Here is a 26,080-nt window from a genome sequence, read left to right on the forward strand (position 1 = left end):
GCCAGGGAGGTTAAAGCAATAGCTTGTCTGATCCATCTTGCAAGTTTCTTTAGATGGCTGCTTTCCGGCAAAGAGAACCAACAAAGCATTGGACTTCCTCCAATTCTTGGATCTCTGAAGATATTCATTCAATTAGACACCTTCTTAACACCTAGACAGTGCAACCTTTCTTCCTTTCGATTTGATGAATTACTCCAAAAGGACAGTAAAAAGATCTCTTGAGATCTATGGAATTTAGATACAATCTTAGGTCAGATAAAACGTTTGTACATTTGATCAATAGGAATAAGTTCTTTTGTTCCTTGGTAATGCCCATAGCCCTATGCATAGCTTCAATTAACTCATTCATAAATTCTGTGGAAAAGCAAATTTCTGAGACTTTACCCTCAGATGCGTCTACTTCGGACTGTGGTAATTCTTCCAAATAATAGATATCCACTTTCCCTTCAGACGTCAAATTTATCTGAATCAACCTCGACTCTCTTCCTCTTAAGGAGGTCTGTTAGGAGGATTTAGAAGGACCAGCAATAGGTGCATCAGAAGAAGAGGGGGTAAATGCAGGTGTAACATCTAAATTAGAAAGTGTGACAGCAGATTCTTCAATTTATTTAATAGCAAAGGACATCTCTGATCTCAACCATCCCATCAAATCTTTAAGCTATGTAGGAGATTCATCTTTCACCACCTTTTCAGTGCATAATTGACACAGGTGTTCTGCAGAATCAGGCATACGGTCACTTCACATAGCATATTTCCTAGATTTAGGGCCTGTACACACTGCTGCGCTTGCGTTGCGTTTTTAAAAACGCATGCGTTTTTAAAAACGCAAGGTCTTTTGAAAAAGAATGAAAATCGTGATGACTTGTACACACTGGTGCGATGCGTTTTTAAAAAAACGCAAACGCAGTGCCTGCTGCGCTTTTTTAAGCGCAGCGCATGAAAAACGCATTAAAAACGCATGCGCTTGCGTTTTTGCCTGCGTTTTTCAGAAGTCAGTATCCCAGAAGACTCTGCAATCTCCTGATTCCTGTTGAAATGTAAACTAGAAAAAAAACAAAGGATTCTTTAGCCAATCAGCAATTACAAGAAAAACGCAAACGCACAAAAAACGCAGGCAAAAGCGCATGCGTTTTTAAAACTACAGGCACTTTAAAAACGCATGCGCTTGCGTTTTTGCCTGCGTTTTTCAGTGTGTACAGGCCCTTAGACACAGCTTCCGAAGAGGCTGCAGATTTTTCATGCTTATCAGGTTTGACAGCTTTAGTCTTATCCAACTTGCCATTCTTGGAATCCGTTTTAACAGCTTCCTAACAGTTTCTCCTTTAAAGAGGAACTCCAGTGAAAATAATGTAGTAAAAAAAGTGCTTCATTTTTTACCATAATTATGTATAAATGATTTAGTCAGTGTTTGCTCATTGTAAAATCTTTCCTCTCCCAGATTCACATTCTGACATTTATTACATGGAGACATTGTTACTGTGGGCAGGTTATTTAGCTGTTTCTAGCTGCTCTGGCTGTTAGACAGCTAATAACAGCTGTTTCCTGTCTCTGAACATTGTTACATTGTGGCTGTTTGCCAGGAGTACCGCGGTCTTCAGAGGTTCTTGTGGGAGGGATTTCAGCACAAAATCAGTCACACAGCGCCCCCTGATGGTCTGTTTGTGAAAATCATTGTCTTTCTCATGTAAAATGGGGTATCAGCTACTGATTGGGAAAAAGTTCAATTCTTGGTTGGAGTTTCTCTTTAAAGAGAAACCGTGACCAAGAATTGAACTTCATCCCAATTAGTAGCTGATAACCCCTTTTACATGAGAAATCTATTCCTTTTCACAAATGGATACTCATCAGGGGGCTCTGTATGTCTAATATTGTGGTGAAGCCCCTCCCACAGGAGACTGAGGACTATTTTCCTGGCAGTTTCCTGTCTGAACCTCGTTGCATTGTGGGAAATAGCTGTTTACAGCTGTTTCCAACTGCCAAAACAAGCAGCATGTACTTCAAGCTACATCACCTGCCAACAGTAAAAATGTCACCATCGGATAAATGTCAGAATGTAAATAAAAGAGAGGGAAGCTTTTAAAATGGGCAAACACTGACTAAATAATTTATACATAATTATTGTAAAAATGAAGAATTTTAACTGGGAGTTCCTCTTTAAGTGAGCAACACCACCTACCGCTACGAGGATCACAGTGGTTAAGCTCATAATGCATGCATAGTAACGCAACATTATGAGTGTGAACTGCACTGGAGACCAGACTAGGGTTGCCGCGATTTACCGGTATTACGGTATATCACGGTTTTACAATGCACGGTAATCACGGTAAGCACTTTTAGGAAATACCGGTTTTTGCTGTATTTCCGCATCCCCGCCACTGCTCCGGCATTGCCCTGCTCTGTGTCTCCCTTCCTAACAAAGACAAGCTCCCAAAGCTTGTTCTTGATTGCGGGAGGCTTGCCGATATGAGTGCAGGAGCTGGGCGGTGATGCGCGTCCTGTAATGACGCGGCCACGGCTGGAGCGCACACGGCGAATGATTTTCCCGGCAATGTATCTGCTTGTGTTTTTTTTTTGTATTGTGGACTGTACCACAAAGGCAGAGGGGGAGTCACCAGGTCATTCCTGCAAAATAAATAGGCAAATGAGAAAAGGCTACAGCCCGTTCTCCCTTCTGCTAGATGTATGCAGCCCCCTGACTCCCCCGACTGCAGAGCTGACATAAACACTGATACAGATCAGTGTTCAAAGGAAAGTCCAGCGCTCCTCCCCCATGAAAATGATGAGTATGCCGCCCGCCTGGGAGAAGGAGCGAGAGACACACTGCACGTGGGGAGCTGAAGCTTGCGACACCAGATAAGCAGTGCTACTGTGTGAGAGGTGCTGTGTTTGTATGAATGCAGCCAGTGTGTATACGTACTATGGCATGTAGGTGTGAAGTGTGTGTGTGTGTGTGGGTGTGTGTGTGTTTTTATGTGTCCTCATGCCCAACGCTCCCCCCTGTTCTACTGTCCCCCTACTTTTTAATGAAATCGCCCACAGTGGCTTAGCACAGGACTTCACCTAATTCATGTCTGCTCCACCCATTTGCATTTTATTTTTCAGCTCTGGTATCCTTTAAAGGAAACCAGAGACGCAGCATAGTGAAAGTTTTATACATAACTGCGGCTTCCTCCAACCCATTATGCGCACAGATCCCTCCCTCGCTGCCATCCTCAGCCTCTTCTATCGCTGTTACTGAGTCCCGTAACTTTGGCCAGTCGCGGCCAGTTTTACGCATGCGCAGTGCGCTCCCTCTGTCTCTGGCAGAAAATATTACTATGCCTGCGTAGTATTATTCTCTGCTGTAGAGAACGCACTGCGCATGCTCAGACTGGCCGCGACTGGCTCAAGTTACCGGACTCAATACCAGCGATAGAAAAGGCTGAGTATGGCGGCGTGGGAGGGATCTGTGCGCATGATGGGTTGGAGGAAGCCGCAGTTATGTATAAAACTTTCACTATGCTTCACCAACATTTTTGAAGTGGACCTGAATTCAAAACGTCCTCTCTGCTCAAAGATATGCAACAGCAATTTCTTTCTTTGCTACAGCTGATACAAATCCTAAAATAAATCTGCACAGTTTCTACTTCCTGTTTCATGGAAGCACACATATTAACCTTCTGTGCTTTCCAATGGCCTTATTATCTGCCCTCTCTGCCATAGGCAGTCATGTGACACGAGAGATTGAGATTTACTTTTGGTATTGTTTTTTTGACATGTAGAAGAGTAAATATTTCAAGCATGACAGGAGGACCCTAACCATTAAGAGTTTAATAAAGAAGAGTTTGTTCAACTTTGACATTTTCTCATTTTTATAGGGGTAATTGTAATGAGAATAATTGCGCAATACCGTATACCGTAATACCGTCATACCGTGGTATTTTTTTTGACGGTTATCATACCGTGAATTTTCATACCGTTGCAACCCTAGACCAGACATGGCCTTTTTACAAATCTGCATGCCGCTTTTTAGAAGAATGCGATCAGGTACAACCCCGCACTGTGCACAGACTCATAGATTTGTATGGGCAGTGAATTTCCATGCAGAATAAATCTGCCACACAACTGAGCACTGCCCTTTGTGCAGATTCGACAATTACTTATAATACTGGAAAAAAAATTACTGTCCACATTGCTTAAAGAGAACTCGAGGTGGGTTTGAAGAATATTATCTGCATACAGAGGCTGGATCTGCCTATACAGCCCAGCCTCTGTTGCTATCCCAAACCCCGCTAAGGTCCCCCTGCACTCTGCAATCCCTCATAAAGCACAGCCATGCAGCTGACAAACAGCTTGTCAGAGCTGGCTGTGTTTATCTCTATAGTGTCAGTCTGCTTCTCTCCGCGCCTCCTGCAGAACTCCAGTCCCCGCCTGCATCCCTTCCCTCCCTGCTGATTGGAGGGAAGGGACGGGGGCCGGGACCGGAGCTATGCAGGAGGCGGGGGAGCAGCTGAGACTGACACTACAGATGTAAACACAGCCTCACAGCACGACTGTGATTTATGAGGGACTGCAGAGTGCAGGGGGACCTTAGTGGGGGTTGGGATAGCAACAGAGGCTGGGCTGTATAGGCAGATCCAGCCTCTGTATGCAGATAACATTCTTTAAACACACCTCGGGTTCTCTTTAAGATTCCAGAATCTTGAAACCCTCTGCTTTACATACACCTTTGCCAGAATATAGAGAGGGGATAAAACATACAGGGAAAATTACACTCTAAATACTAAGAGTGTATCTCACTGAAAAATTGTCAATCTCTACAGCCAGTAAAGGTTTAAGTGTAGGCTTGACAAATCAAACAAAATTCAAAACAAATGCAATGCAGACCTGAAACAAAAGCAATGCAGACCTGAAACAAAAGCAATGCAGACCTGAAACAAAAGCAATGCAGACCTGAAACAAAAGCAATGCAGACCTGAAACAAAAGCAATGCAGATCTGAAACAAAAGCAATGCAGATCTGAAACAAATGCAATGCAGATCTGAAACAAATGCAATGCAGATCTGAAACAAATGCTAACGCACAATAGATCTGAAACAAGTTTGAAATAAGGAACTCCTTGAAACTACCCAGAGATTCACTTCCTGAAAATTTCCATAGATTGTCAATCACCATCGCTGCAGTTCAGGCTTGACAAATCATCTTATAACCCTGGGGAAGCCTATTGCCGCAATGGCAACAATTCACCTTCACCTCCTGCTTTGCACCCACTGCTAGATTGCATGGACACAGAGGACAAGAGAAAGTATAAACTCATACCAGGGAAAAATCACTCTAACATCAACCATGTGAGTGTACATCCCTGCAACAATTGGCGATCTTTACAGCTAGCATAAGTTTACTGCAGGCCTGACCAATCAAATGGGAAGCAAATGACTCCTTGCAACTATCATTACCCTGCAAGTTTCCATTAGCTTACTAGATTATAGAGGAAAAAAAGAGAGATGGTAAAACACACAGGGGGAAAAAAAAAAATCACACTCTAATGTGAACTATATGCGTGAATATCCCTGCTGCTGGAACAAGCTTGGAAGCTCTGGTCTGTGATCCCATCTTTCCAGCATAGGGGAGAGCGTCAGGAACACTACCATTTCTTATGCTGTCTAGTTCTCCTATATTGGACTCCCCCCACCAGCACCAGTCTCCTGACCATGGCTTGTGGCCCAAGGATTTCATGCATGAGCAGTGCTGCCAAGATAACACCAATCCGGCAAAATAAACTCAGCAGCTATTCCTCTTGGGTGTTTCCAGGACGGAAACCAAGTTAAAACTGAGAAACCAGGGGAGGGTGCTTGATAACCCTCAACTAATAGCCGGTATAAAGACATAACAGAAGACACATACCAGAGAAGGAGTGGAGCTTGTCTCCTCAGAACCCTGGGAGCAAGAGCCTGCGGACGCTTCCATGGTCAGCATACACAAGACTGACCAGGATGCACAACCTTTGAATAGGTCACCTGAAGGTTTCCGCCCAAACATAATGAAAAGGTTTGCTTTCCCTTAGAAATCCACCGCATTACCGAGCAGACTAGCTCAATCAGCGGCTAAATGCGGCAAAATGTCCGCTGGGATGCAAGCCGAGCCATGGAACGCATTCTACTTCCTCCTTGGTCACGTAATGCGGAAGTCACAAGTCCCCCTGCGCGCGTCCTCCAGCGGAAGCCGTTCCGGTGTGTAACACAGACTGGGGGAGAAGCCGATGCAGACAGCAAGCACCCGCGCTGGCTCGCCTGACCAGCGCTGACACAGGGGACACTTGTATGCCGCGGCTCCTGAAATTTATCATGGTTGGCCAGCTCTCCCCACACAACCAGCATCCTGCTGGACAGGAAAACAACTGATGAGGGTAAGAGAATGCTGCCTTATGTAGTATGCCTGCCTAATCAATTATGTTAATTCTTTTAACTAGTATCCTGTCCAGTTGGAAATGGAGGGAGACAAGTCTCAGGGTTGCTGTCCTGAGACGTCCTGGAAAACCCAGGAGAAAAAGTGAATTGCATAATGCCCCAAGAGTGCTTTTGAGCACTTTGAAAATAGCCAGCATTTCAAAAAGCGCTTGGCTAATGTGTTTGTGTGGGATTGATCACACCAGAACGATGTGATTTCTTTTTCAAACGCAAACGTGGGTCCTGCACTATTTTGGAGGCGATTACGCCTCAATGTAAAGAATCAGAATCATTTATTTCGCCAAGTACAACGGGGGTTGTACCCGGAATAATTTTTGGCACATACAGGGTCGGTGATGGTACGGTAAAAGCAAAAACAACAAAATCATAGAAATACACAAAGTAGTTTCAAAGATATACAAGAGAGATATACAAGCAGTCATCTTAGTATATTACACGTTGCACAATACACAAACATTAGCTAGATGGGATAGCTAGCCGCAGCCGACGTCAGATGTTAGATGTTAGAAAAACTGTAAAATTACTCCAAAAATTGCTAAACTGAGCCATTTTCAAAGCAATTTTTGCCAAAAGCTGTTGACTTCTAGGTCAAAGTTTACTTCCTATTTTGCAACTACAAAATCGCAAAATGCAAATGCTCCAAAATTTCTAGGCATAAATAGAAAATCGTCACCCCAGAAACAGAAGCAATTATTCACAAACTGGTATTAAGACTGCACTCAGCTACGTAGCTTTTTACCGTTGCCTAGATGCAATGTGAATTCTGACACGTCTCTCTCATGGCCAGCATTCAGTTTTAAACAATTTGTGCCCCGGCAGCTCTTCAGTGGAATTAAAATAGATTGACAAGCCTTTCGACCCCATGCACATCAATGAATCTTGGGCATTAATGGCCCCATTGCCAGTTCACTGGCTGTCCCTATTTGCAACACTTTTGGTAGGTACTAATCACTTATCAGGAGTACACCAGGAGATCTGCAGTGTTTGGGGAATATCTGAGCTAGTAATTTTGTCATCACAAATATGCCCTTGTCAGAGTCACTTAGACCCTTATAGTACATTTCCTATCTTTCCAGTTTTTACCAAATCTTCTTTAACTGACTTCTCCCTTGCCGCCCAATTCCCCCGGACCCATTGACAGATATAACACAGAGCACATTGTTCTCTGCTACTGCCCAGGACCCTCCAGCTGCTCGAGGCAGTACTCCTCTTCTGGCACGAGTATGGACATGCTTGTGCTAGAAGAGAAGCGCAGCCTCAATTAGATTACAGACAAGTCCTTATTGATAATCTATTGAGGGCCCGTGAGCAGCAGGGGATCAAAAGATGCAGTGGAAAGCATCATTAGGATGCAGAGAACATAAATAAGTGATTACACTCGACGATTTTTCTTTTATACGAGTTTTCCATGCCCATCGGCCAACAGTTAGCTGCCTATTCGCAACGGGAATCACACACGGTGTTTGAATAAGAGGCGCAGGTAGCAAAGTTTTTTCCCGCATGCGGGAGCAGCACTAAACGTGAACCAGCCCATTGATTAACATGGGTTCTCACATCTGGAGCATTTCTGCACATGGGAAAAATACATGTGCTTTTCCAAAGTGTGACCCCTTCCTAAGACAAGTTTCTTCTAGCAATGCTAGATGAACTCATATTTGGCCTAGACTACAGAGTAAGTGAATCATGCAAACTGCTATTTGCACGAGTTGAATAGCCATCCTGAGTTAAAGTGCATCTGAGATGGGGGCATTTTTAAAAAATGATACATACCTGGGGCTTCCTCCAGCCCCCTCCAGGCTAATTGCTCCCTCGCCATCCTCCAGTGCAATTCAGCCCCCGAAAGTCCTTCAATCTGGACCAGTCAGTACAGGCACTGTCTGGCAGTGCATGCTCTCCCAGCTAGGAGCGTTCTGTGCTTGTGCCACTCTCGGCAAAGGGAGCATGCGCACAACTGGCCCGCACATGCGCAGTATGTCCCAGGCCGGAGGGCTTTCCAGGCCAAATTGCGGAGGATGGCAAGGGAGTGATCAGCCTGGAGGGAGCCCCAGATAGGTTTTTTTTTTTTAAATCCCTGTGAATAGCTATCCCTAGTGTACGCGAGGCGACATGACATAATGAGAAATGTGTATGTACAGTGCAAAACATTAATAACCAGGCTGTTTTTATTTTTTATGCATGAGAGAGTTCATTTTCAGGCATGGAAGTGACAGCTTCTGTCTTGTTGGTACCTTGTCAGTCATATAGTAAACATCACTGATAAGCAAATTAAAGCCAGAAAAGTTTCCCTGGCAGAATACAACTTCTGAGGGCAGGAGAGAGAAAAAAAAAAAAGGTTCAATCGTTTATGTATTTTAACCCTGGGACTTAATAAGACTGCCATTGAGCAGAGACAATAAAAATGTCAATCTATTTTGTAAAATGGTTAAAAATAAATTAACACAATATGATATCTGAAAAGTAATTTAGGAGTAGGGGCACAGACCCAATTGTTTATTTTGTCAATTTATTTTCACCTCAGGTTCACTTTAATGATGGTTATTGCTTATTTGAATCAGGGTCCAGAAGCTGAAGATTATTATAAAGGCCTCTTTTCCTGTGCATAATTAGCGTACACTTATATTGCACTGTGCTTTCGCATGTGTACGCACTGTCCATTCAATTTTATGGGCGCCTTCACATCACTGCGTTTTAATGGATCATGTTACCTTAACATGCTGTCCACAGGCATTTCTGGAAACCGGAAAATTGTATACTTACCTTCGGTAATTTTCCTTTCCTGGATTAGAAGATGGCGGCATACAGATGGGTTAGGCCACGCCCCCTGACCCCGATAGGACAGCACACATAATAAATTCAAAGAACCCGCCCCCTCCAGCCATTCTCTTGAAAATCAGTCCTCAAATGGACCAGAGGGTGGGATTCGTATGCCGCCATCTTCTAATCCAGGAAAGGAAAATTACCGAAGGTAAGTATACAATTTTCCGGTTTCCTGGATAGAGATGGCGGCATACAGATGGGATATACAAAATCAAACAAAAGAGGGAGGGAAAATGCATAAACATAATTTATTTATCCACTGCAGATAATACAGCTTCACCAAAATTCAGAGAGGTAAGACATGCAGGGTTAACATGGTAATGTTTCAGAAAAGTATGAGAGGAGGACCAGCTGGCTGCTCTACAAATTGTTTCAACTGAGACTTTTGCGAAAGATGCCCAAGAGGCTGCCATCCCTCTTGTGGAATGTGCATGTATTTCTCTAGGCACTTGCAATCCTTTAGCCTTGTAACTCATTTGAATTATCTTAACCAGCCAACTCGCTATTGTTCTAGCTGTTACGGCTTCACCTTTCCTAGCCCCTTGAATATTTACGAATAGATGATCAGAATTTCTGAATGACTGAGTAATGTCCAAATAGGTCTTAATGCTCCTTCCTACATCTAATGGATGATCTTCCTGGCCTAAACGAAATGTTGGCAAGGTAAGTTCTTGATTAATATGAAACGATGAAGACACTTTGGGTATATGCTGAACCACTGGTCTAATGACTACCCTATCTGGGAAAAATTGAAGCAGATTTTCCGTGCACCCAAGGGCTTGCAAATCAGATACTCTCTTTGCTGATGAAATAGCAACCAAGAACACTGTTTTCAGGGTAGTATTCCATAAAGATGCTGATTCTACTGGATGAAAGGGTGGATTTGATAGAACTTCCAAAATTACACAAAGATCCCACTGGGGGAAGAAAGGCTTCCTTGGAGGCCTTAGTTTGTGAACAGCTTGTACAAATTGAATGACTATAGGATTCAGGGCCCATCTTATACTAGTCAATGCAGAGAGAGCCGAAATTTGCACTTTGATTGCAGACAAGCTCAGGTTTTTATCCACACCGGATTGAAGGAAACCCAGGATATCTTGCACTCTCGGTGTTAAGATGTCGAAGCTATTAGCTGCTGCAAAGTTAGCAAATCTATCCCATATCCTATGGTATGTGGCATTTGTTGATTTTTTTCTGGCCAGCAGCAAAGTAGCCGTCACTTCTTCTGAACAACCTAAAGTTAAGTACTTCCGCCTCTCAACCTCCAGGCCGTCAAATTGAGGCTGCTGACATTGGGGTACAATTGCTCTCCCTGTGTCAGAAGATCCGGAATCTGAGGCAGCTTGATTGGTTGTTCCACACTCATCTCCATTAACATTGGAAACCATGGTCTCCTGGGCCAGTTTGGAACAATAAGGATGATCATGGTTGATTCTAAGGTCATCCTCTGAAGAAACCTCATTATTAAAGGGAATGGAGGAAATGCGTATCCCAGGCTGAAATCCCAAGGTAATGTCAGACAGTCCACTCCTGTTGATGTTGGATTGTGATAACGGGAGAAGTAGAGTGGTAACTTCCTGTTCTCTGGAGAGGCAAACATGTCTATCTGCGGAAGGCCCCACTTCTGCACGATCAACTGGAATACTTGACTGTTCAATTCCCATTCGTGAGGACTCACGAATTGCCTGCTGAGATGATCTGCCAGACAATTCTGGGGTCCCGGCAGATATACTGCCGTGAGAGTCGACAAATTTTTCTGCGCCCAGGTCATTATATGGCTTACTTCTTGAAACAAAGACTGGCTTCTTGTTCCCCCCTGCCTTCTGATGTAGGCTACTGCCGTCGTGTTGTCTATTTGAAGAAGCACATGTTTCCCTATGATCAGATGCTGAAAAACCTTTAAAGCTAAGTATGCCGCCCTCAGCTCTATTATGTTCGAGGGAACTCCAGACTGCATCGTCTTCCATCTGTTCTGTACTTGCATACCTTCGCAATGGGCTCCCCATCCGACTAGACTGGCGTCTGTAGTCACTATGACTAGACTGTCCTGTAAGAGTTGGTAGCCATTCGTCAAGTGAGCTTCCTGAGTCCACCAGATCAACGAGTTTCTGACATTTAACGGTAACACCATCTTCTGGGACATGAATTTCTTGTTCCATTTGCTTAGAAAGAAGATTTGAAATTCTCTTAGGTTCCAGTGTGCCCATTTCACCATGGGAATTGTGGATGAGAGAGTTCCCAGAAGACTGAGGCATCTCCTTGCTGACAGGTATCTCTGAGATAGTACTGATCTGATCTTCTCTCGGATTGATATCACCTTCTGAGTCGGAAGGCAGACTTCGTTTTGACTGGTTATGAACCTTGCTCCCAGAAATATTAGATCTTGAGAGGGTGACAACTGACTTTTCTGTAGATTTACAATCCAACCTAACGACTGAAGTTGTGACAATAGTGTTTGCTGGTGCTGGAGAAGAAGGGAACGATCTTGGTTGACTAAAAGAATATCGTCCAGATAATGGAATATTCTTATACCCTTCTGCCTCAAGAATGCTATTACTGGAACCAGTATTTTTGTGAAAGTTCTTGGGGCTGTCGACAGGCCGAAAGGTAGACTTTGAAACTGCCAGTGCTGATTGTTTACTGAGAACCTCAGGTATTTTTGAAAACTTTGACGTATTGGAATGTGAAGGTAAGCGTCTGCGAGATCGATTGTCGACATCCAATCGAACTTCCTTACGACCTTTATAATAGTTTGTAGGGATTTCATTTTGAAGTGACAAATCTTTATATACTTGTTGAGAAACTTCAGGTCTAGTATTGGACGCCAACCTCCCGAATTTTTGGGAACCAAGAAGAGTGGAGAATAAATTCCTCTGAATTCTTCTTTTCGTGGAACTTTGACTATTGCATTGGCTTTGACCAAGAAGTTCACATAGTCTAACAATGTCTGACGCTTCTGAAGGTTGCGCACTAACTTTGTCTCTACAAACCTCTTTCTGGGTGGAGTATGCTTGAATTTCCAGGAGTGACCTTTCGTTAAGGTTTTCACTACCCAATCGTCCTTTATCGTCTCCACCCAAACATCCAGGAAAGAACGCAGTCTTGCTCCCACCTGGTTCGTCTGGGTGGTCGCACCTTCAGAATGTCTTTGGGCCTTGGCTAGCTCCAGGGTTAGTCTTGTTTTTCCCTGACTTAAGAAAGGACGACTGAGTACCCCTCCAGTTCCTGTTAAATGGTTTTCCGGGCTTATAGGACCGTGCCTGCTGGTATCTCCCCGAAGACTGCTTCCTATTTGGCTGCTGACGAAAAGTCTTTGACTTCCTGTCCTGTGGCAATAATCCGGATTTTCCACCGGTTACTTTGGCTATTGCCCCGTCCATTTCTGTACCAAATAGGTGCTCACCGTCAAACGGTATTTTGCACCAATTATTTCTGGAAGATTGGTCCGCAGACCAAGGTTTTAGCCATAGTGCCCTCTTAGCTGTTACATTAAGCAACATTGCTCTAGCTGAAGATCTTATGGTATCGATAGCCGCTTCTCCTACAAAGTCACCCGCCAGCTTCAATTCGTCTAAGGCTTTTATAATTTCTTGCCTGTCAGTGCCAGAATTGAGGGCTATCTCAATATTTTCGACCCAGACCTTAATTGCTTTCGCCAAAGAGGTTAGGGCTACTGCTGGCTTACATGCCGCCCCAGCCGCAAGAAAAGCCTTCTTAAGGTCAGTATCTACCTTCCTATCTAATGGATTGCTAAAAGACACAGCATCGTCCATAGGCAGAGTAACATGACGCGCCAGCCTCATGATGGATGCGTCCACCACCGGTGCACAATCCATTACCTTTGCATCTTCATTACTAAATGGGTAAAGTTTCATAAACCTGTTAGATAAGGAAGGTTTTTGTTCCACCTTGTTCAACTCTTTAATAAATATGTCTTTAATAACTTTCATCATTGGGAAATTATTCGGCTGTCTGTTTAAATGCGGGTAATATTTATCCGGCTCTTGTTCCGCTTCCTTATCCTCTTCCCAGCCAATTGCAGACTTAATAGCTGAAACAAAGGCTGGAACTAAAGCAAAGTCAAAACCTACTGGAGGTAGGCCTGAAGTGGAAGCGGCCTCATCTGTCTGAGCTTAAGGAACAGACGTACCCTGTTGAGATACTGCCATCTTGTCAAAAGTTTCTTGAACTGCCTGCTGGATTAGAGACATTACTTGCTGGTTATCAGCATCTTTGTCCCTTCCTAACTCAGCAAAACATGCCTCACACACCATTTTGTCAGGAAGAGCTGGCTGGGCACAGGACCAACACAGGGATTTAGCGGGCTGGGAGTATCTTTGATCCTCCATAGGTATTGGAATTGGGGATCTTTGCCTTCTATGTGGGCTATGAGATCTCCTATGTGAGTAATGTCTATAGTAGCCAAAGTCTGGAGAGTATCTCCTATTAGGGGACCTTCTCCTAGAATCATATCTTTGTCTAGGCGATCTGCTCCTTCTACTGTAGTATCTTCCTGGAGACTGTCTCCTAGAGGGAGAACGTCTCCTAGATGGAGAGCGTCTTTTGGATGGAGAATATCTCCTAGACGGAGAGCGCCTCCTGGATGCACGCCTTTCTTGTGATCTTTTATCATCCTTCTTGGACTTTTCTCTCTTTTCAGGGGACTTTCTTTTAGATGAGCTTGCATCATAAGAAGATCGATTTCTCCCAGGTCTTGAGGATGACCGAGATTGCGCCCCTCTTAAGGACTGGTGACGTTTAGACACCTCTTGTCCACTCTCTCCCTCATGCGGACTGTGGAGACATAGAAAAAAAAGATATGCTCCACTAAAAAATCCGACAAATATAAGGGGAGATAGCACTCTTTTTTTTTTTTTTTTTTTTTTTTTTTTAAACCATTAAACCCCTGTGGCATTAAAATATATCAAATAACACCCACGTGAGAAAAGAAAAGAGTGACATTCAGTCACTCAGTACCTCTCCCGGGGATTTGAAGGAGCTTCTCCATGAACATCCATCCTAAAATCATATTGACATGTCATCAGATACAAATAAAATCATATTACCTGGTCAGCTGCAATTGAAGGATAGCTGCCTGCATACCTGAAGGTCAATGCTGAAAACCGACTCCAAGGCGATGAAGATACTGCAACCAGAGCGGTACCGCAGCGTGCAGGATCAGCTGCCACCCGCTCTGGCGTTCTGCGCGCTTTGGCCAGTTTAAATCCTCTTCCTCTTTCTCTTCCGGGAACCCCAGTCAGGTGACCCTTCCAGCCAATAGGCGATGATCTCAGCAAATCCCGCGAGATCACGCCACACTAAGAGCCATCTAGCTGTAAACAAACAGCGTCAGCTGCCAACAGGGGAAAACTAAATGCGGTCAAGAGAGCTTCCACCTCCGCATATATAAGCCCCATTTAGAGGCAGCAATGCACCGCAAGGATGGGAGAGGCTGAACCCATCCATATTACGCCAAAAAAACGGGAAGAAAAAGGTAAAAGAAAAAACGGCGCTTAAATATATAACAAGTAAAAAGTGTGTCGTCCATTCGAGGACAGTTAAAAAAAGAATGGCTGGAGGGGGCGGGTTCTTTGAATTTATTATGTGTGCTGTGCTATCGGGGTCAGGGGGCGTGGCCTAACCCATCTGTATGCCGCCATCTCTATCCAGGAAAAAGCTTTTCAAGGAGCAAAATTATGTTCAAAATCAATTTAAGTGTCACCACTGCTAGCTTTGTACTGGTGTATGCAGTAAAAAGCTGAAAGGCAAGCAGTTACTGCTTTTGCCAAGGGTATTTTAGAGAAAGTAAACGAAAAAAAAAATTAAAAATCAAAAGGGCTTCTGCCATTCAAGCCCACAGAAACTGGTCAAATTACCTAGCTAGCTGACCTAGCTTTTAATCGATTTTCCTTTGTTTTAATGTTTTTATTGAATCAAACCTTTAACTGATTAAATATGGCTAGCTATAGGTTCCAGGGAGAAGAGGAGTGTACGCTCTAGTTCTCCATGATGGCTTTTGAAACGGGTCAAAATTCTAGTTTGAGATAATAACTTTGCCCAACACTTAGAACCCAAGCTGGAGTATTTTTTTTTTTAAATTAGATAGATACTTACCTTAAAGGACTTACAAGGCCAAGATTTTAGAAAAAAATAAAAAAACGTTAGCTACCTGCGTCAGCTTGTCAGGCACGGAGGACGCCGTCCGAACCCTCCGTGCCGTTCCGCCGGGTCCCCGCCACTCAATAGCCCCCCGAACGGTCCCCGACCGCGCGGCCCGGGTCGGGCTCTCCAGCCTGTACAAAGATGGCGGCCGGAGCTGGGCGCGGCTGCGCAGTACGCATAGCCGCGAGTGCGGCTGCGCAGCTCTAAGGCCAACCCCCAGATCCATGTAACAGTAGCGGAACGGCACGGAGGGCGTCCTCCGTGCCTGACAAGCTAAAGCAGGTAGCTAACTTTTTTTTTTTTTTTTTCTTTTATAAAATCTGGGCCCGTAAGTCCTTTAAAAGAGGGAAGCCTCAGATACCCCAGACCACCGCTGCTGCCCAGAACCCTTAGGAGGTTCACATCCATGCTCCTTTTTGTAAGAAAGTGCTGCACCTGTTCTGTAGCATGGAGCTGCTCGTGGGCAAGCGGCTCTGGCTTACTGCACAGGCGTGGCCGCACTCACACAGAAGGGCGCAGTATGGCCCCACTTGTGCATGGGGAGTGTGGCTACAATAACATATCTGTCAACCTCTTCTCCGATATGTTCCAGGAGTCTGGTTACAGCAACAGTGGGGACCAGGAGGATGTGGAAAGCCTCTGCAGGATCTAGAGGCTTCCCTCTTCTTAGGTAATTATCTTTTATTTTACTGTGTTCTGGGTACACCTTCAAACATCCACAGGCCTGTGTTTTTTTTGCTTTTCTTTTCATGAGGGTACCTGAAGTAATGAAGGAAACATTGCATACTGCCTGTGCTACAATGTGGGCATAAGGCATCGTGCACTTTGTACATTATATTTTATAGCATGAAGATTGCTATGGTAACGTACTTGTTAACCCACGCATTATCCAGAAACGCACCGTAGAAAGTTAGTTTGGATAATGTGGCTAATTACAACACAGAGATGTGAACATACCCATACAATTGTATGGGCAGTGTGCTTACATCCAGCAATGCAGAACACAGCAACACAAATAGTGTGAATGCACCTTAATAAGGGCTTTATCTGTGCAGAAAGTTCTCCTAAAAAATAAAGCCTCATACACAAGTTACGTGGCTCTCTAATGAGGCAGCTAGTCGGGCTTGTATCAGCTGAGAATTTATTGTTTGTACAGCCTCCCTGAGGCACGGCAGAGTGATTCGGAGTATCGGATTGTGGCAGCCAAGTGCACTGTTCTCTACCTTACTCCTCCCACTAGCAGCCGATCCATTGTGTGCCACACTGTCATCCCTACTCCCTCCTCCATAGAAGGAGAATGCAGAATGAGTCCTGATCCCCGCAGGCAACATTCTTCATGAGTGTAGGTACCTTTACGAATTCATGCAGGATTATGCAAATTCTGTATACTAACTCACCCGTTTGCCCTGAAATGGTCATTAATCTTAAATCCTGCCACTTGCCCTTATCCTGATGAAAAGTCCAGAGCTCTGAGGTCACCCCAACCTGTGTTGCAGTGGCCTGCCCCCCAGCTCGGCGGTAGCCTATCATGCCGCGGCTTCTGAGCTGGGGGTAGGCCACGGTAAGACAGGTGGGGTGGCCTCAATGCTCTGGACTTTTTAGCAGGCTTTTGATAAAAGCCACCACAGTGGGCTTTTTTTTATTCTAACAGTGAGCGGGGTTTAGGATTAATGACCACTTTAGGATGAACAGGTGAGTAATTCACTAGTTTGATCTCCAACCCCCTGTTAGTGGACAATAAAGAGTACATTAAAGGGAACCTAAACTGAGAAGAATGTGAATTTTTCATATTAAAATAATAGCAGTTACCTGACTATCCTGCTGATCCTGTGTCTCTAATACTTTTAGCCACAGCCCCTGAACAAGCATGCAGATCATGTGCTCTGACTAAAGTCCGACTGGATTAGCTGCATGCTTGTTTCAGGTGTGTGATTCAGGCACTACTGCAGCTAAATAGATCAGCAGGGTTGCCAGGCAACTGGTATTGTTTAAAAGGAAAAATCCATATTCCTCTCAGTTTAGGTTCCCTTTAAAGTGACCCGAGACGAGTGCATGTAAACGATTCATACTTATCGGGTGCTTCATCCAGCCAGTCAGCTCCTTGGTGTCCATTCAGTCCCCTCTGTTCTCGCACAGTTAACCCCGGTAAAGTCCCTGACCTTGGTTGTGCTCTCGTAGCCGGGAGAGTTCTCCACCTGCACAGCTACAAGCCTCAACAAACTGTGCGGACAACTCCCGGCCACGGGAGCAGAATCCAAGAGGCGTGCGGCCCAGGACCATGCATATGCAGTAGTAATATATTACCAGGGGTGACAGTGGGAGAATAGAGGGGACTGAATGAACACCAAAAATGCTGCTGGACTACAGGGGGCTGGAAAAAGCCCCAGGGTAAGTATAAATCCTCTTGCTCCCCTCATGATTTACTTTAACAATTGCCAAATGTACACTGGAGATACTCTTTAACCCCCTTGCTGGTCCAATTCCTGCAGCAAGGGGGCAGCGCAGCACTTTTTTTTTTTTTTTTTTTTTTTTTTAATCATGTAGCGAGCCCAGGGCTTAGCAGCGGCAACCCCCCACCCACTCCGATCGCCTTACGGCAATCAGAGTAAGCAGGAAATCCCGTTCAGAACGGGATTTCCTGCTGGGCTTCCCCGGTCGCCATGGCGACGGGGCGGGATGACGTCACCGACGTCAGAGGGAATCCCGATCCACCCCTCAGCGCTGCCTGGCACTGATTGGCCAGGCTGCGCAAGGGGTCTGGAGGGGGGGGGGGGGGCGCGGCACGTAGCGGCGACTCAGCGGTGACGATCGTAATATGCACGCAGCTAGCAAAGTGCTAGCTGCGTGCAATAAAAAAAAAATGCAAATCAGCCCAGCGGGGCCTGAGAAATCCTCCTGCACAGGTTACCCCGAGCTGAGCTCGGGATAGCCGGCAAGGAGGTTAAAAGATAGCAGGAAAGTGATCAAAAGTTCAAAAGGTTATATTTTGCGTACCAATTATTCACCCGCTGGGAGATTTTGGGCGCAGGGTAAAGCCGATAAACAGCTCAACCTGCCCGGCGGCGTTAATTACTATTCCCCCTCCAGGAATAGTAATTGGATAGTAGGGAATTATGTAATTCTATCTTCCAGCTATTGCTGGCAAACTAACAGTGTTTTTGTAGTATTTTTACTCCCTCTTTTGATGGCGCCCAAATTACTCACTGAGCTCCGCTATTCCTCTTATGGCCTGGTGCCACCAGGTGCGCCCAAATCTCCTGCACTGTTTTTACAGCACTCCTATATTTCTGTGTGGAACTGAATGAATAGCAGGAATGTAAGTTAAACATAGCTCAGACTTCATCCTGACATTTTCATCCAAAATAGAAATATGGGAATCCAGAAAAGTTCTATTTCACCCACAGATACAGTAATCTCACAAGTTTATTTTCAGTTCAGGTTTATTTCTATGCACATTGTGTAGACTATATTATAACCTGTAAACATATTGCATCCAAACCATTTTGCATTATTCATTTTTATTACCTGTTAAGCTAGGTTTACAATCCTAACTTCCTGGAATTTCTCTAGAACAGCTGCAAATATGTGCAATGACATGTGTCCTGTTCATCCTGGACTAGGGCTTTAATGTAATGGTTCAGTGAAATACATGAAGTGTGTGAATGAAACAACACAACTTTGCATAGCAAATACAATACATCGCAAGTAACAGCTGAATGACACTGTATCCAAGTATAGGTTTCCTTTCTGTACCAAAATAATAGTATTGTCATTTGCTGACCAGACAGCATTCCAGAAATTCTGTCTCAAGCAAATATTATTCAGCAAATGTCAACTACAATAATCTGTTGCCGATGACACTATTAGCAGAGAATTTGTCAAGCTTCCCATTTTATCATTAACTTTTCAAAATTAAAAGCAGGCGATACACTAAAGCAAGGCTCTATAGCTTTGTATGTATTGTAGCAGGGAGAGGGATACTAGATCAGATATACAGAGCAACCAACCAGCTTGGGGTGACCCAAACCACTAGGAATGTATAGGGAGATAAGAGACCCAAAAGCCCCCCTACTAATAAGCAATGCTTGGTGAAATTTGTCTTCTTAAAACAGCAGGGAAACTTGCAATAATCCAGCTATAAGTGAACATTTGTGGTTACCCACAATGCACCACTACTGAATATGCAAATGATCTCTTTTCACCCCTGTAAGCCAGGCAAGCATCCAGAACCACTGGTGTATAGCAAGCCTATAGCTTTAAAGGGAAGGTTCAAGGACTGTCAAAAAAGAAAAAACCAAATCCACTTGCCTGGGGCTTCCTCCAGCCCGTGGCAGGCAGGAGGTGCCCTCGGCACCGCTCCACATGCTCCCGGTGGTCTCCGGTGGCGTGCCCGACCTGGCCAGGCCGGCTGCCAGGTCAGGCTTCTTCTGCGCTCCAATCTGCGTCTCACTGGTGAGCGCTGACATCATCGGACGTCCTCCGGGCTGTACTGCGCAGGCTCAGAACTACTGTAACTACTAAAAGTACAGCCCGGAGGACGTCCGATGATGTCAGCGCGCACCAGTGAGACGCAGATTGGAGCGCAGAAGAAGCCCAACCTGGCAGCCGGACTGGCCAGGTCAGGCGCGCCACCGGAAGCGGCGCCTAGGGCACCTCCTGCCTGCCACGGGCTGGAGGTATCCCCAGGTAAGTGGATTTGGATTTTTTTTTATAGTCCCTGAACCTTCCCTTTAAATATTACACAGCCACACCAACCCCACATGCAGACAGCCTGTTTCGGGCTTTTGGTCCTCATCAGTACATGGCAGGGATTGATATGGCTGTATGGGATAGGGCTTGGACCAGTACAACAGAGTAACCAAGCAGCTTGGAGTGACCCAAACCACTAGGAATGTATAGATCAGATCTGATAATGAGTAGGCACTGATATGAATCTTTCACCACATTTGCTATATGTATGTACAGAATTAATAAGAACAAAAAAATGAGTGAAGGAAATAATGCACCGGCAAGTGTTTAAACTGGCCAGTAGCGATGAAATCTTAAATTAAGCTTTCTAGAATCAGAAAACATAATGAATAATTGACAAATTGATTCAATCATTAGTTTTCCTAATCTGATTAGACCCGCTCAGAGATCAGATTCTGACCCAATTCTGGTTTCTGTAGCTCAAGAATCCACGAGAAAGTCAAATTGCTCATCTCCTACTTCCAGGTATCCATCACTGCCAGTTACGTAAGTCACTCAGAACATAAAAGGAGTTAAAATAAGAAATAAATAAAACTGACAGATGTTGTCCTTACGAAATAAAACCAAAACGAGGTTTGTTGTGTCTGAGGCTGCATTTTAGCATCAGAGTCAAAACAATTTTCAAAGAAAATTCGCATGTTCTTCACAAAAATGAACATGCCAATATGATATATTAAGATGCAACTGCTTAAAAGCAAATCAGGAAACAATTTAAAGGACATTTGCTGTTGGTCTGGGTTACTGTGCGAAAAATCATAATCATCAGAGTGTTGAAGGACAGAACAGAACAATACACAGGAACTGCAAGTCTGATGTGGACCTTGAAAACTGATTAGGCTGGGGCACTGGGTGACGAGCCATATTGCCTTGCAGCATGTTGTGTATATCTGGCACAGGCGACCCTGACAGACATGTCACCAGCCACACAGATGCCCATAGGAGTGCATCTGCCCTTTGTTATGTTGACCGCAAGCATATGTCACAGAGGGCAGCAATGACCACAGGGGGGGGGGGGGGGGGGATATGACCGCGATAGGGATGTATTAGGGAAATAGAAAGGCTGCTGCTGTGAAGGACCTGTTTTTGCGGCTTAGCAGAACATTAATAACCTATCCGTGCACACTAGCGGCTGTTCTAACACTTCGAGAGATAAGACTGTGCCTCTAGTTACCTGCTACCCCTGAGCCGCATCCGTCTTCTCCTCTACTGCCGCGGAACCCCGGACAGAGCTGTTTGAATTTCACCGGAACATTAGCCCTTGCGTGCGCACGCTCCCGCTGCGCGTTCCCGGGACCCACTGAATACAAGCCAGTCCAATAGCGCCACAGGCAAAAACTGAGGAACCGCCCCCTAGCAACGGCGAGCGCGTCACAGGAGGCACTGTACCAATAACTGGCGAACGCCTTTCCCAAAACAAAGATGGAAGGCGTGCATTTCCCCTAGCCACACAAATCACCTGACGCCATATCGAGTCAGGGACGGACGAACGCTACGGGAGTGCGATAGCGGGTAATACTAGAGACGGCGCCAGACCAGTCTGGAGCTTTATAATATTTGCAATGGCAAGTGGCAGTAGCCGCAATGTATTCACAAGAGACCTATGCTAATATTATGACGTAAAACAAGGTGTTACGTCTACAATGTGCGTCTCAAAAATCTCCTCCCTCTTACCGTGTTATTGGATGAAATATGTGTGTTGACAGGGCAGGCGTCCAATCAGCGTTTGTGTAGAATTAGGAAGAGATGCTGCGAGGCTGCAGTAGAAGTAAAGTGAGTGCTGCTGTTGGGGGAGATGCAGCCATGGAGCGGAACATGGAATAATGACAACAGGATGCTCGGGCTTCCTCACACGTGAATGACTCCGCGGCTTCCTCACACGTGAATGACTCCGCGGCTTCCTGGTGAGAATCGTCACACCGCCTAATGTCACGTTATTATTTTATTTCTGTCTGTAACCCAGAAACCTCACGACTATGTCTGTAGCCAGGAACCTAATATTGAATATATAATAATGATAAAAATAAAAGTTTTTTACTAATAGCATTCATGATTCCAGTACTGCCTCCTTAAAGGGAGTCTGAATTGAAAAAAAAAAAAACATACATCAGGAGAGGGAAGGCATTTCTCCTCGCAGTCCCCCACAGGCTCCCCATTAGCAGTACTCTCTTCCTCCTTGGGGTGGCTTCGGAAGCACTAGGGTTGCTCCATACTGCGCACACGCGAGCGCCCTCTCTCGCGCACTTGTACGTGCGCAGTACAGAGAGCTTTCAAAGACTTGCGAAGTCACCCGTGGCGGGAGATTCAAATGGAGGAGCCTGCGGGGAATGAGGACACCGTGAGGAGAACAGGAAGGCTCTATAGGACCCAGAGTCTTCCCTCTGCTTGTATTTTAATTTCCCTTCAGACTTGCTTTAAAGGGAAACTTAAGTCAACTATAAAAAATGAGATTTACTCACCTGGGGCTTCCCTCAGCCCCTAGGGGCCGATCTGTGCCCTCGCAGCCCCGCTCTGACGCTCCAGGACCCGCCGGCGAACACTTCCGGTTTGGCCGTCACCGGCCGACAGGCATGGGAACGCGAGTGATTCTTCGCGTTCCCAGCCTGTATATCGCTCTCTATGCTGCTATTGCGACCAGCTGGTCGCAATAGCAGCGTAGAGAGCGATATACAGGCTGGGAACGCGAAGAATCACTCGCGTTCCCATGCCTGTCGGCCGGTGACGGCCAAACCGGAAGTGTTCGCCGGCAGGTCCTGTAGCGTCAGAGCGGGGCTGCGACGGCACCGATCGGCTGCTGGGGGCTGAAGGAAGCCCCAGGTGAGTAAATCTCATTTTTTATAGTTGACTTAAGTTTCCCTTTAAAGTTTACCTGAACAAAAAAAAAATCAAAAAAGATACCTCAGTAGAAGGAAGCCTCTGGGTAATCCAAAGTCTTCCCCCATTCACCTCAAGCTAGCCCTTCAAGTGCCTTTTGTGTCTTATAGGGTTGTGCGACTGTATGATTACGGCCTGGGCAGGAACAGGGGTCCGTTCATGTGAGACTTTTTCTTCCATGCATGAGCCACTCCAGGTGCTAGTTTACTTTAGGGGACCCAGCAGGAAACCTCATATGGATCAGTTCTCCAGTCACAGCACCCTCTACAGCACAAAGTGTTGTGATTAGCCAAATGGTGTGGGCATCGTTTACTACAACTTATTGAAAACCTAGCTGTTTGAGAGGGTGCCGCCCACCCAATCACGTTAGCTTCATTTCCCTCTGGAGTTTCTTGCTGGGTCCCCTAAAGAAGTCTAGCGCCCCATTCCATACTATTATGCAGGTGTGGGCTGTCGGTGCACCCGCACTCAGTTGGGAGCACAAAACTGAAGAAGAAGAGGCTCCTGGCGAGCAGCAGTGGGCTTAAGAAGGATTAGAGATGCCTCTGGATCAGGCAGAAGCTTCCCTCTATAGTGGTAGGTAACTAACTTTTATGGAGGTTCCCCACAAGCTTGCCTGAAAGGGAATATCCAGGCAGCCCAAAAAAATGTCATTTACTTACCCGGGGCTTCCTCCAGCTCCTTGCAGCTGACATGTCCCTCGCAGCAGCTCAGCTCCCCAGCCACCGGCCCAGGGTCCCTGCCGGTGCAGAGGCTGACCTCGCTTGACTACTGCACCTGTGTGAGCGCCTCTGTTAATCACTCACATGTGGTGTGGCACAGGCAGTACACTCCACACCACGTGCGAGTGATTGACAGCGGCGCTGTCGCAGTAGAGGACAACCTCGTGAGGTCGGCCACTGCACCGGTGGGGAATCTGGGACGGCGGCTGGGACTGGAGCTGCTGCGAGAGACAGGTCGGCCGCAAGGGGCTGGAGGAATTTAATTTTTTTTTTTTAGCTGCCTGGACATTCCCTTTAAATTGCAAGGAATTGTATGTAATGATCTCCTCCAATACTAATTGAAAATAATGTGACTATAATCCATCACTTCAGTTCAGATGCTACAAACCAGTGGTTCTGTTAATGCATGTTTGGGCAGCAAGGGTAAGGTGTTAAATCGCCCTCACCCTCCCATTTCCTCTCAAAGTACAACTGACCTAAGAGGGACATGGAGGCGAGCGTATTTATTTCCTTTTATACAATACAAATTGCCCGGCTGTAAAAACATGTTGTGGTTGAGCATGGCCATGCTCAGATGTGAATCAATACAGTGGCCGCCTCTCCACTCGCTGTACCGAGTGCTAACAAGTGTTCTGCCACTTTACAGGAGGCCTAACTCAGCTGTGCTTGCCAACAGCAGTCAGATTGTACTGAGCAATGTGTTGTCAGGACTTATCCATCTCACAAATCAGATCTTCAACAATGAATCCTAACAAATCACTGCACAGTACCAAATACATCAGAGGGAAGTATAAAAGCTTGGTGGATGAGCTTTTTGTCCCTAGGCATTTACAAAGGACTAGGGGACATGATCTGCGCATGGAGGAAAAATGTTTTAGCCACCCAGTGGTGTTGATCCAGGGATTTTATCTGATTGCCATCTGGAGTTGGGAAGGTTTTCTTTCCCTTTTGGGGTTAATTGGACCATGCCATGTAAGGGTTTTTTGCCTTTCTCTGGATCAACAGGGCTATATGAGGGTGCAGGCTGGTGTACTTTATTTTCTGGTTGAACTCTGTTTGTTTGTTTGTTTGTTTGGTTTTTTTTTGTTTGGTTTTTTATTTCAACCCAACTATGTAAATAAATACTGTCTTTGTAAGCAAAGTAGATTACTGCATGAGACTTGGTTGCTGCTTAAGAGCATGCAAAACAGAACAATTCTTCCTAGCAACAGGGAGGATTTTCATTGGTCCACTACTGACCAATCTTGCTAAGGAGGATTCCCACTGGTCTTTTGCAATCCAGTGGGAGAGGCCCATGCTTCTGCCAGTCTACTGGGTTTCCCTCCTGCAGTAGACTGAGCGGTGGAACTGAATCCACGGACAGGTGAGTTTTTGCATGCAGCAATCATCCTAGTGGGAATGGACACTGTTCATAGGTTTCCATTGTGTCCGTGCACCCGTTGTTTGCGGTCTGTTGCAGAAAAATGCTGCAGGTCAGGACATTGTGTTCTGTTCTCAACACATTCCAGCATCTTTTGTACACCTGCCTAATCCTGTTATTTTAAACAATTCAAAATGAAGCACTGATCTAGTCAATAGTGTTATTTCATATTTGTATAATTTTAAATGTGTAAAATGAACCTTTCTCCTCTCTAGTACTGTCTAACAAAGTCTATAGTTTATTGTGTTTCTGCTTTGATCTAGGGATACCACACTTCATCTTGGCTCAGAAACCCCCTAAAATCAGTTTAAATGAGAATGTCCCTGGCGCAGAGAGTGCTGCTCACTTGGCTCTTTAGTTTGCTCTTCCTGATCATGGTGGTGTTGAAGCTGGATGAGAAAGCACCATGGAACTGGTTCATCATTTTCATCCCTGTCTGGATTTTTGACACTATTCTTCTTGTCATGCTGATAGTGAAAATGGCAGGGAGATGTAAATCTGGATATGATCCCAGGAATGGAGCTCAGAATATGAAGAAAAAGTCATGGTATCTTACAGCCATGCTACTTAAACTGGCATTTTGTTTTGCCCTGTGTGCCAGGCTAGAACAGTTCACCACAATATATTTATGCTTTGTGTTTATTCCTTTATGGATTCTACTGATTGGAGGACTTACTGAACTGGGTATAAATGTATTTTGTGTTAGACGAGACCAATAATACCATGAATTATAGTGCTGGCCACTACAGGAGTCTGGAATCTTGCAATGCATACCTTTTAACATGTTATTCCTCAGTACCCAGTCTTTAACCTCATAAAACTGTTATAAACAAAAGCATTTCCCCAACTACAGTCATCTTGCAGAATAATGGGTTCAGTTGTTCAGCCAACTT

The 26,080-nt window shown here is 45.2% G+C and overlaps 2 protein-coding genes across 4 annotated transcripts in view; one reads left to right on the forward strand and one right to left on the reverse strand.

Moving 5' to 3' along the window:
• Positions 1-21,514, reverse strand: part of PHTF2 (putative homeodomain transcription factor 2) — a 174,350-nt gene extending 152,836 nt beyond the window's left edge. For all 3 annotated transcript variants that reach the window (XM_068276208.1, XM_068276207.1, XM_068276206.1), the window contains exon 1: positions 21,346-21,514. The gene's annotated coding sequence lies outside the window, so the exon portion shown is untranslated. The remainder of the gene's footprint in view (positions 1-21,345) is intronic.
• A 30-nt stretch (positions 21,515-21,544) lies between these two features.
• Positions 21,545-26,074, forward strand: TMEM60 (transmembrane protein 60). The gene is made up of 2 exons (XM_068276209.1): positions 21,545-22,075; positions 25,451-26,074. Exon 2 carries the CDS (start codon positions 25,499-25,501, stop codon positions 25,904-25,906), a length of 408 nt encoding a protein of 135 aa, XP_068132310.1. The 5' UTR covers positions 21,545-22,075; positions 25,451-25,498; the 3' UTR covers positions 25,907-26,074.
• Positions 26,075-26,080: the final 6 nt, after the last annotated feature.

Source organism: Hyperolius riggenbachi, chromosome 3 (assembly GCF_040937935.1).
Source record: "Hyperolius riggenbachi isolate aHypRig1 chromosome 3, aHypRig1.pri, whole genome shotgun sequence".
In the NCBI taxonomy this organism is placed as follows: domain Eukaryota; kingdom Metazoa; phylum Chordata; class Amphibia; order Anura; family Hyperoliidae; genus Hyperolius; species Hyperolius riggenbachi.

Bases quoted from the DNA above. Each gene is read 5' to 3' on its own strand.
- TMEM60 (XM_068276209.1), top strand. From the start codon at position 25,499: ATGAGAATGTCCCTGGCGCAGAGAGTGCTGCTCACTTGGCTCTTTAGT.